General features: G+C 39.9%; 2 protein-coding genes across 3 annotated transcripts in view; one reads left to right on the top strand and one right to left on the bottom strand.

The window, feature by feature from the left end:
• Positions 1–353: 353 nt before the first annotated feature.
• Positions 354–10,847, bottom strand: mtmr7a (myotubularin related protein 7a). Its single transcript, XM_041797266.1, has 14 exons — positions 10,709–10,847; positions 10,289–10,411; positions 9,879–10,041; positions 9,490–9,647; positions 9,272–9,400; positions 7,000–7,134; positions 6,657–6,789; positions 4,882–4,991; positions 4,160–4,285; positions 3,120–3,169; positions 2,837–3,037; positions 2,440–2,574; positions 2,136–2,262; positions 354–2,017 (listed from the first exon to the last, which is right to left on the bottom strand). The coding sequence occupies exons 1-14, from the start codon at positions 10,730–10,732 to the stop codon at positions 1,673–1,675; spliced, it is 1,959 nt and encodes a 652-aa protein (XP_041653200.1). The 5' UTR covers positions 10,733–10,847; the 3' UTR covers positions 354–1,672.
• Positions 10,320–11,366, top strand: part of slc7a2 (solute carrier family 7 member 2) — an 18,951-nt gene continuing 17,904 nt past the window's right edge. Inside the window, exon 1 of one of the 2 annotated variants that reach the window (XM_041797263.1) lies at positions 10,320–10,530. The gene's annotated coding sequence lies outside the window, so the exon portion shown is untranslated. Of the gene's footprint in view, positions 10,531–10,779; positions 10,849–11,366 lie in introns of those variants that run through there. The other variant, XM_041797264.1, reaches the window with a different exon arrangement.

Here is an 11,366-nt window from a genome sequence, read left to right as displayed (position 1 = left end):
ACGAAAATATGTTGGACAAAAATCTAACAGCAGCAGAAAAAACGAGTTATTTGGTCCTCAGAGTTATTTTTTTTCTTAATAACAGTTTCATATGATATATCCGAAAATAAAGTTCATAAGAATGCTTAAAGGCCAGCCGAGCAGCAGAAGTAGTATCAATGAGCGTTTGGGTCGGACTCAGTGAAGCCTTGCAAATAGCTAATGAACAGAATAGAGCCAGTCTAATTTCCCTACTCATCTTGAAAATCTTAAACTCATATTTGTGCGCGTGTATGAATCTGACCCAATTAAAGACTAGCAAAGTACACACCATGGACTAGTTAGAACAACGAAATTGATATTTAAGTGTTTATTTAAATTGGCAATTTCACAACTGTACATTTAATCAGTGTAAATACAATGCTCTTATGTCACCCAACTAAATAAGCACAGTGATATAAAGCTCTTTTATACAAGGTCAGAAATTATTTTGACCAGGAAATGAATACCTTCTCATACAAATAAAAACAGCATGCTTTAAAGAAAGATTATACAGTGGTTCAAAATATTTCACTGTATAAAAATATTTTAACATGCTTTGCTTTATCATCTCTCTCTGTTCATTTGCAGTTTTGGTTTGCACCACAGTACAAAATGCAATCAAAGTTAGCAGTTTTAGTGTTTTTATTAGTTAAGGTGGTTGAGGTCCTCTAAATCTCAAGCTGCAACCTACAGTGGCAGCCTTTTGTGTTCACATGCTCTAGTTTATGGTTTTAGCACTCAGTAGTCTTATCATTTGCTCTGCACTCACTTGATAGCATCAGACACTCACATCACTTTGGTAAGAATTAGGTTTGATCATCTGGAGTTGAAATAGTATGAACCATACATACATAACATTTTTATGGAAGTGCTTACATCTTGTAGTGGAATCCTCACATATTTATGTGCAACAAGTGAAGATACAGGCATGAAACACAGGGCGGCATAAACACTAACCAACCACTGGTAAAAGATGTGTGGCCACTGAGGCGTCCCAAGTTTGGTGAGGTTACAACACTGGCTTTTTGAATGCTTCATTGTGATTTTTGGTTTGACAGGATGCTTCTTGATACCACAGTGACCATAAGGTGCAGCAAAATTACCCAAACAGATTATGAAAAAGGACTTATTGATTCTATAAACACTGCTATAAATTTAAGTAATCAACATTTCCCGCAAGCACCTCTTTAATACTCTTGTTTCATTTTTTGATCTGTTTAGTTCCACTTTAAATTGTGTTATGACATTTACTTAACTTTATTTTTCTTTACTATAAATGCGCTAAAAAAAGATTTGGAGCAAAAGTCACGTATTTACATTTGGAAGGAAAAATCCTGATAAAACACATTGTGTGAACGACCATTGCAAAAGTCAAGCATTTAGCTAAATGGCCCCGAAAACATAGGCATGAAAATGTGAGTTTGTCTTGCTGAGGTAACAGACAAAGAGAGATCAGTTACAGTAAACAGGTACAACATAGAATGCACATAAAAACAGGAGAAGTCTTCCATTCCACATGCAAGCAAAAGTGCAAATCATCTGTGCAGCCCAACTTAGCCTACAGCCAGGTTACCTGGTGAAGGCAGTGCTTGTTCTGTGGCCCTAGGGTCAGCTGTTTGTTGCTGCTCCTTTCACCAAATGCTACATTTGTTCAAGCAGCTGAGTATGCAGTCTCATCAGAGTCTGGATCCCTGGTACTGTCCTCACTGAGTGGTGAGCGATAGCTCAGGTCTGCAATACCTGACTCCTGGTCGCTGCTGTTGGAGAGGCTGGATTCAGACGTCTGGGTCAAGACTTGGTTCAGAAGTATCAGGCTGCTGTCTGCTGCTTTGGGCTGACAAGGGCTGTTAGTGATGAAGCCCCCAGTGTAGTCCTGAGGAGTGTTTGCCATATTAAGGTTGTTGTCATGAGCACACACTGTAGGGCTACTATCAAAGGTGCCGTTTTTCTGTGCAACAGTTCTCCAGCCCTGCTCCTTCTCCAGTTGAGTAATTTTCTATTTACAATGAAAGGCAATGCACACTTCAGTCAACTTCTATCACTAGGAAAAGCATTGCAGTAGATTTTTTGTCAGGATAAATAAGGAGCAGTAGGAGTGCATAGCCCTTTCCTACCTCTTTGTGTGAAGCCAGCTGCTCCTCTAGCTGCTGTGTCTCCTCTTGGATTGCACTCAGATAATCCTCCACAGACTGTCGAGGATGCATCCCTCTGTCAAAGCGGTTATACAGCCCTCTCCAAAACCTATGGCAAGCAAAAGATTTCTTGAACTGTTCCTTGGTTTCTTTTACCCATAAAATGGAGTTATAACAAAACAACATCATAACAGACGTCAACATGCATGTAACAGAAAAGTTGAGTAGTTGTGTATCTTGATATCTTACACAGATATGAAGTGTGCACCTATTTGTGAGGACCTACTTGAAGCAGTAGGGGGCAGTAGATGGCTGAAGTAGCCCCTGTGTCTGTCTGTGGTTTGCTCGGTAAAGAGGATTGATAAAGTCTGCTCGGTTTGTCCAAAGATAACTCCACAAAGAGTGAGTCCTCTCATGCAGTCTGTATGTGAAGACAGGGAATATGGGGATGGACAGTTTGATCATATGATTAACAGGCTTCTAAAAACACAGACCTTTATCAAAAACCTGTAGTGTTCTGCATTTATAATAGAGTTGCCTTTATCTGAATAAGCCCAGTAATGTGATTTACTATTACTGATTGTAACTTGTAGTTAGTCTTCTCTCAGTGCAATTGCTTTGACTGGATGTCTGTGCTGTGAAAAGAAGAAGAAACTAATGGTGGCTGAAGATGTAAATCTCACTGTAACTCTGTCCTCTCCCGCTGGTTGTTGCCAATGAAGTTGCCAAACTGACAGGAGTAGATGTGGCTGTGAATGGTGATGAGGAACCTCTCATTGAACTCAAAGGCACAGGGGAACTGCTCCATGAGCTGCCACACGCACTCTAGGAACTGATCTATGATGGGGGAAACCTCCTTTGGGTCTCCCACCAAGTGGTTGCACCTGGAGAATAGCAGTGTGCATTTAATTCACAGCAAAATAAAAAAATGCACAAATCATACAGCAGTATAATATGAAGTCAAACCTGTGTGAGAACTTGTGTCCAAATGAGACCCAGTCTTTTTCGATGAGAACCTATGTGCAAAATAAAAAAATGTACAAAGACATGAGGAGCTCCAGAGTTTCTGCACAATACTGCGATTAAAGGTACAGTCAGTCTGTGTTTAATGACTGAACCTCTTCACCCTCTGTGTGAGGTGGGGTCATTCCCCCCAATTCAGGGGCAGACTTCTCTATTGAATATATTTTCCACAGTTGCTCTTGGTGGATTCCAAGTTAGCCCACTGAAAATACTTTGGATTCAGGACGTAAGTCCCAAGGGTCCTGTTTGGAATCTATTGTGCACAGAGTGTAGCAGTGGGATATATAATATCCATACAGCTACTGACAACTACCCATTATCTTATTATAACTTTAAAGGGGAAATTTTATGCAAAAATCACTTTTTCCGGCCTTTCTAAAAAAAATATATGCCCCTGGCCTGTCCACAATCTCCTCAAGTACCAGAACCCCCCCCCTTCTCCACCTTTCAGAAAATGTGTGCTGAAACAAGCCGTTCTCAGATTTTACCTTCATGACCTCATGCGGGGAGTAAGAACTCACCCCCAGGTTCAGTTGGCCCTCCCTGCTTGAAAGAAAGTTCCACTCTCCTCTCCTGAACTTCCTCTCAGCTGCCAGCTAAGATGCTGGATAGCTCAGTGGGTTACCCTGCTGACTTTGGTCTGGGAGATTGATGGTTTAAATCCCAGTAAGGTCCTTAACTTTGGATACTGGTGTCTGTAACATTGTAACATCAGGAGTGCCACATCCATTTCCTGAGAGGAGTGTGGTTAAGGACGGAGTCAGACAGCTCATTATCATTTAAAGCTACAGACAGAAACAGCTCGTACTGAGAAGGGCTGAAACAGAGCTTTTTAGACATGCAAAAATCCTATACTAGAGTGTTTTTTTCAGCAACAAACTTCACAGGCACGTTTTGGGGACCCCTGAGACCAATATAAAGTTGTCTTAAAAAGGTGAAATTTGTCCCCTTTAATAGTCATAGAGAAAAGATTTTATATCTACCATGAATCCTCTGAGGGTCCTGTAGTAAGGATCCAGCAGCACACAAGCCACTGAACACACTTGTGCAGTTCGGTCCCAGCCATCTGAACAGTGAACCAGGACACTGACACCTTCCTCCGCAATAGCCTGCACACACACACGTTTCTTTAAGCTGTGTGTTTTTGGTGAACCTGGTCAATCCTACTGATAAAGCCCTTGTGATAAAACTATTTATGTCAAGGCTTTGATATTTTGTATATTGTAGTAAAGAACAAAACACATTATGTTTTTATATAAATTACATTGTACAGTAGGCTACATCTGTAATTACTGTTCCTGTTTTTAATCTGCTCTGAGAATTAAGACACTGTAGATTGTGTTTTGAAATACATGGGCAAAGAGCTCTTTGGTAAATAGCAGCTATGACAGAGTTGCCATTAACTTAATATTATCTTGGGTTATCCTCTGCCTTTGCATCTTTTCGGTACTTTCTACTTCCTGTCAAGCTGTATACACACCTTGCCTCCGTCTGTTACACTGATGATAGTCACAGGCATTTCCTGAATTCAACTACCTTAAGAATTTGGCTGATGGAGCCTGAGAGTAATACTTTAGTTCTCAGAAGTGTGAGTCAATAGAAAATGTATGTATAGCACATACAGGAAAACATCCGACCACACACACCTAAACTAATATTGAGTGCAGTAGAGGGTCAGACAGCAGGGATTAACCTCCAGACTGACCTTGGCGATGAAGATGCCTGCATCCAAAACAGCTTTGATGTGCCTCAGCCAGCCTGAGTTCTCCAGACCTTCCAGGAAGTCTGACATGGAGGGGGAGCGTAGCTCGCACACTGTAAGCACAACACAGCTGTCTCAATTGCAGGAAACATGGAGCATACCTGCTAAACCTCAAATTCTTAATGCCAACATCTCTGACTATGGTTCACAAGGAATCTGAACAAGGCATGAGAAAATATGGGTCACATTGCCTTGTTTTCTTTCATAACAGATTTCCTTTCGAGCTTCTCATGTTATGGTTTATTTGGACTCCAGTCAATGTTTTTCTCACGTTAACAGCAAGGCTCCAGGATTGCCAATGTCAGCCCACTGGCCAGCCTGTCTAATGCTTTGAGCCAGACTTAAAAACTCATCAACTGGTGGACAGAGCTATATATAATTCAAAATAGTCCGCAGAGGTTGAAACTCACTGAGCAATTAATGCTCTGATTTCCCTCTAGTGCCTTCAGTAGGTAAACATCTATGATTTTCTTGTGAAATAGCTTAATCTTTTAGAATCAAATACAATATGTCCAAAACTACAAATATTTACACATATATCAGCTGTACCCAATTGTTAACTAATGTAAAACACTACTATGACAAACTGAGATACACATAACTTCCTAAAATCAAGCTCAACTGTCATTGGGAACAGGCTCGTATGCTGAAGTTCTCTTCAAAAATTGTGAACTAATTTGCCTCAGCAAGCTTCTAGCTGGTTGTAGACTTTGTTTTTGTTGTTCTTCTTAAATATGTCAATTAAACTCATTCATTTCTGTATCGCAAGGCTTACAGCTTTATGTTTGTTGATTCGAAAAAACTGACTTGAAAATTTATTTTTCCATCCTGAGAGTACAACATCAATATTTTGAAGCTCATTGAGGGCAACGTGACCTAAAGCAGTTTTTCTATAGCTGACATTTCACTGCTAAGGCCAATTTATCACATTAGTAATCCTAGTTTGAATAGATTTTTAAGTAACAACATGACAACATCTGAACTCTGAACTCTGTGGACTAAACAGAGTTTCTACTGGCACTTCATCATTGTGTGACCTGAAAGAGTGCTCTATGGCCATTAATAGTAGAGTTAGCAGGTGAATGGGTTTATCTAACCTTTCATAACTCTCTACTGGAGGAAATGTTTGAGCTGATGCTACCAAGCAGGGGGTCTTTAAAATCATATTGAAGTGTGCTGTCTGGTAGAGTCAGACAGGCTCTGAAGAGCAGGCGCTGTCTTCAGCATTTAAAGACTTCCCTGGTGCTGCCAGGGGGGCAAAGAGTTATCACAGCTATAGCTTTTCAGACTTGAAATCACATCATTCTCACGCCCTTGGCCTCTCTTAGGGGGATAGGGTCCTGGATAGTCCACTCCGGAAAACCAAAATAGCTCAGAAATAAAATCCAGATGGATTGAAAGTCTTCCTAGGAGCACCCCTGTACAATACCCAGAAATTCTCCGCTGGGCTCATGTGAGGCCCGATTGCAGCACAGTCTGGTGTACATGAGTGCATATGAAAGCCACAGGGGTAGCATAGGGTCTTGCTCTGCTCTAGTAATGGGAAAAAGCAGCATATTTTAAAGAGAAAATAGAAGAAGAGATGTATTTCATTCCACAATCACTTATGTGGTGAAACATTTCTGACATGGCACTGAACTCATGGCTTTGGCTTCTGCTGATTTTGCAGTAAATCTTTAATCAGTTGGAAAACTCATTTAGTAAGACATCTTAATTACCTTCTAGCATTTTCTGTTGGCTGTTTCTCATTACATGGATGTTCTCAATGCCGATGAACTGGAATTTTATGTTGGAGTAGTTGTCTTCATTTTCATAGCCTTTCCCTGCAGCTCGGTTTGCAATTGCATTCAGCTAAAAAGACATCAGATCCATTATATAATGATTTCTTTTAAAGAAAAAGAAAAAACATGTAAATCTGAACACAATGCCTATCATGTTCTAGCAAGCACAAAATCAGAAAAACACATCCAGCTGGCAAAATGCAGCAAATAAAACAAAGCCCACCTGAACATACAGCAGTACTGTAACAACTGTATTTTCATCTAGGCACAGAGGGCTCACCTTAGGCCTGGTGTCCACCACATACATGAAGTCACTGTGGGGATTGGACCTCAAGATGGCCTCAAGCATCTGTTCATCCTCCAAGCAGCGGGCGCTGAAACCTGACAGGGGCTGGCTGCTACGGCAGATGGCAGCCTAGGAGGAGGTAAAAGGCACTCAGGCTTCATGCTGGAATGCTTACTTGTTTAACAGGTTATTAGGGTGAGTTATTGCAACATTTAGAAAAAGAACAATATTTTTTGTGGGAATCAGAATGAAAAAGAAGTTGATTTTTCCTTGCGTGCTCAGTCTTTATTAATAAACCACACAGTTTCTCTTATCTGAATTTAGAGGTCACAAGGGAAAGGACAGAGAACTTTGTGTGATTTCCCCCTCTGGTCCATAAACCAAAGTGGAGCCCCTTTGAATGAACTGAGCTCCACACACTGAACCCTCAGCCCTGGGAAGCTGACCTCGAACACATAAAGCACTCCCAACTGTCCAGGCAAGAATTAATAGAGGGGATTATGAATGTTTATACTTTTTCACTTTCAGTTAAAAAAAAGCTATGAGTTGTGCTTTGATTTTATGATGCTATCATCCCAATCCCTTACGGGACAACATCTGAAGTCGACATAATTCCCTAATCAGATTTCGGGCCTCAAAAGCGCTTCTTTATGGCACAGTTCCTCTTTCAATTTTGTTTAATTGTAAGGAGAGTTTCAATACATTTTTACACAATCCTTCCATAATTTATACTTTTCTATATGAGAGGCACTCAGGCTTCATGCTGGAAAGTTTACTTATTTAACAGATTAAGGTGAGTTATTTCAACATTTGGAAAAGAACAATAATTTTTTTGGGAGTCAGAATAAAAAAGAATTCAAAGCCAATTTTTCCTTTGATGTATTTTCTAATGTCTACTGTAGTGCCCCCTACAGGCCGATTAAGATCAACAGTGCTTCTCACTGCTTAAGAACCTTGCAAAGGCACATATTGCCCTGTAGCTTGGCTATGATGTGATAGATAGAAAATGATAGAAAAAATCTGAAAGAAAGACATTTTTCTACTTTATCAGCTGACTTGGCAAGGCTAACTTCAATCAACAAAGAAGAATAAAATATTTGGTGCTATTTTGGTGCCATCAAAACATCAGAAACTCACTTTATCTGTGTATCCTTTTTGTCTCAGTGTTTGGTGGTCATGAAAGCGCCATGCTTTGCAAGTTGTTTTAATCTTGCAGCATTTTTCTTTTGTAAAGGCTGTACACATGCTGCTTAACTGTAAAAATAAATTTATTTGTTTTCTGGGCTTCTCTGATTTTTTAAGAACAACCATGTCAGTTTTGTTATCCAGGGTGCAATTTCTTTTTCAATACAAGTCATCAACAAACATATATATGATCAATAAGTAAATAAATCATAAATGTATTGAAGCCCCAACAGCAAAAGAACCACAACACTTCCTCAGGCAGTGGCCCTAGTTCAAAAGCTGTGACTTTAGAGTTTGGGGGATTGTGATGTTCAAAATTCACTTTTTGCATGCAGTCTTTTAAGTAAACTTTTTACTGCTTGAGGAGAGATTGTTTCACTGAGAAAGACTGACCTGTTTCAGGAAATCATATTGTACTAAAACTGTCAGAGTAACACAATCAATAAAGACTCTATAACTACAAAACTCCCCCAAATTTCCTGAATTTTCTTCAGTTAGCTAAATGTGAATGCAAAGAGCTTGATTTTACTTAAACTGTTTTCCTGCCATTCCATTTTTTTATTTTCCACATGAAGTCTGGGCTGGCTGATGTGTGAACGCAGCAGGAACAGTTTAAGAAATGTACTGCAAGCGAGCAAGGGGGAATTATCATTGTTTTATCTTACTTGTGGAAGAGTGGCATCAGACTAGAATGATCTCTGTGCACACAATGAAACTGCTTCCTTTTTTTTTGTTTGCCTGTATGTTCTTCCCTTTATGTGCTCCCTCTGCATGTGCCCTTTATGCCTTTTTTGGCTCCCCTTTGGACAAGGCAGTGCCTTTTTGCTGATCTTATCCTGCACATCTCTAAATAGTGAGAAAAACACACATACTGTTGTCATTTAATGGTCAAATGCACCACTTACAGTAAATCTCTGCCAATGAAAATGGCACTTAAATGGGTACAATCATCTGCCTCAATCATCTCATCTGCCTTTGTAAGTTGTATAGCAGTATTAGTATCCTTTTCAGGTTCATAACAGGAGCTGTAACACATGCTATCTTTGGTTTAGCTAATGAGAATCGATCACCGGCAACTTACTTGTTTTTCATTGGAGTAGTAGGACAGAGTTGGAAATCTTCCTCTGCTTCTAAACTTGGTGCTTCCAACTATGACTGGAGGTGTGGCAGTCTCAGGTACAAACAGGTCAATGGGGTAAGTGTCACTCACCTTTGAATAAAATAACACAACACAAGTCTGAGCTACTATCATGTCTATTTGGGGTAAGAGCCACTGATCATAGATGCTAACTTGCGGACCTTGTAGTGTTGGTTTACATTGGAGAGTTTCCACAGGGAGTTTGGAAGTCCCATTCTGCTAAAGTCATCCCTGAGGTCCAAGAAGTCCCATTCCTTGCGTCGCTCCTCTGCATCAACATTAGGCTTATATGAGAAGCAATACAGCTCCTTGTAACTTTCTGTAAAGAACAATACAAGTTCAATGCTGAAGTCTGATGTGAACACCTCCAATTTGTTTGAGACAGAAGACAATCAAAATTGGAGAAAAAGAAAACAATTGCCTAATCAGTTTAAGCTTTTTTAAATATATGTCCTTGCTATAAATAAAATCTCAACTGTTTCAGTTTCTAAAAGCCATCCAACATCTATTCAACTATTGAAGTTTAACTTGACATCAAAGGACATTTTACCTGGCTGGGAGAGACGCTGTAGGGACAAGAAAACATCAAGACACTCTTGTTCTTGAGGAATGACAAAATGAAGAACCTGAAAGTTCTTGCAGTGAACAAGTAGAGGACATCCTGAGTCTGTGGCTCCTTGTTTCTCCACGCTGCACACCAAACTGTGAAACACCTGGTAAAGGAAATGCAGGGCAAGTATAGATCATTTCCTGTTCTGTACTATGTTTTATGCACTGCATGGCATAGCTATCCATACAGTAATCAAAGGGAAAAACACAGCGATATTTTGTCAAATGCTACATTTTAAATTTAGTGTTTTACCATGATTCAGACGCCTAACAATTAACTAGACATTTTCCTTCACAAAGCTCCAAGCCGGCTGATTACCTGTTTTCTTTGTGTGCTGTACTTTTACTTACCCAAGTTTCATTGCGCACCCCTGCCTCGCTCTCTACAAAGATGGTGTGAGTGGCTGTCAGGTAGAGAGTGCCCACCCTACTTCTCCTGGGGGAGATTTTGTCAAGCAGCAAGACATTTTCCACCTGGAAAAAGCAACACAACAACAACACCTGAACAGCCAAATCCTACAGGAAATGATCGGAGCCTCTGACGCAGCTGGAGTCCGTACTGAAGTGTTAATGATACAAACTACTGTCAAAAGGTAGCAGGAGGGGGGCTCTGAATGCCTACGTGGCCCACGCAGCTGCACAGGCCCTTTTATTTTTATTTGTGACATTATTTTATTAAAATTCACTTGTTAAGTCAGTGCAGTTGACCATTTGTGGGAAAGTGACAGTGCGGAAATCGTAGCTAATCACTGCAATCAGATCCGCGGTTACCTTTGGTAGTCGGATGTGCTCCATCAGCAACTGAGAGATGAACTGCAGCTTCCTGATATTACTAAACTTAACACGGCACCACTTCACCACAGAAACGTTTGTTAAAAGCTGTTACAATAAAACGAGGCTTAGCCTAAAAGGTAAGGGTTGATCTTCGGTTGTGTGCAGGTAGACGCTTCCATAATATTGCCATTGCTGTTTCCAACAGAGATGTACTACTGGGTCCTAAATCCCACCAGTTACCGAGCTGTGGCCTAGATTTGTCCTTTAAGTATATCTCACAAAATCAAGTCTATTCAGAATTCTGTAGTGACCGCCAGTTTTTAGGCAAATGTACGGAAGAGTATTAGGGCCACTGAAAAAAAAAAATTTGGGACGAAAATTTTTTTTTCACTTGTGAGAAAAAAGTCAGAATTCTGAGATTAAAGTCAGAATTCTGAGATTAAAGTCAGAATTCTGAGGAAAAAGTCAGAATTCTAAGATTAAAGTCAGAATTCTGAGAAAAAAGTCCGAATATTGACTTTTTTCTCAGAATTCTGACTTTATTCTTCAAATGAAAAAAAGTCTCAAATTTTTTTTTTTGGAATTCTGAGATTAATCTCGGAATTCTGACTTTTTCCTCAGAATTCTGACTTTAATCTCAGAATTCTGACTTTTT

This window comes from Cheilinus undulatus, linkage group 10 (assembly GCF_018320785.1).
Source record: "Cheilinus undulatus linkage group 10, ASM1832078v1, whole genome shotgun sequence".
NCBI lineage: Eukaryota > Metazoa > Chordata > Actinopteri > Labriformes > Labridae > Cheilinus > Cheilinus undulatus.
This window is presented reverse-complemented; position numbering and strand designations above follow the sequence as displayed.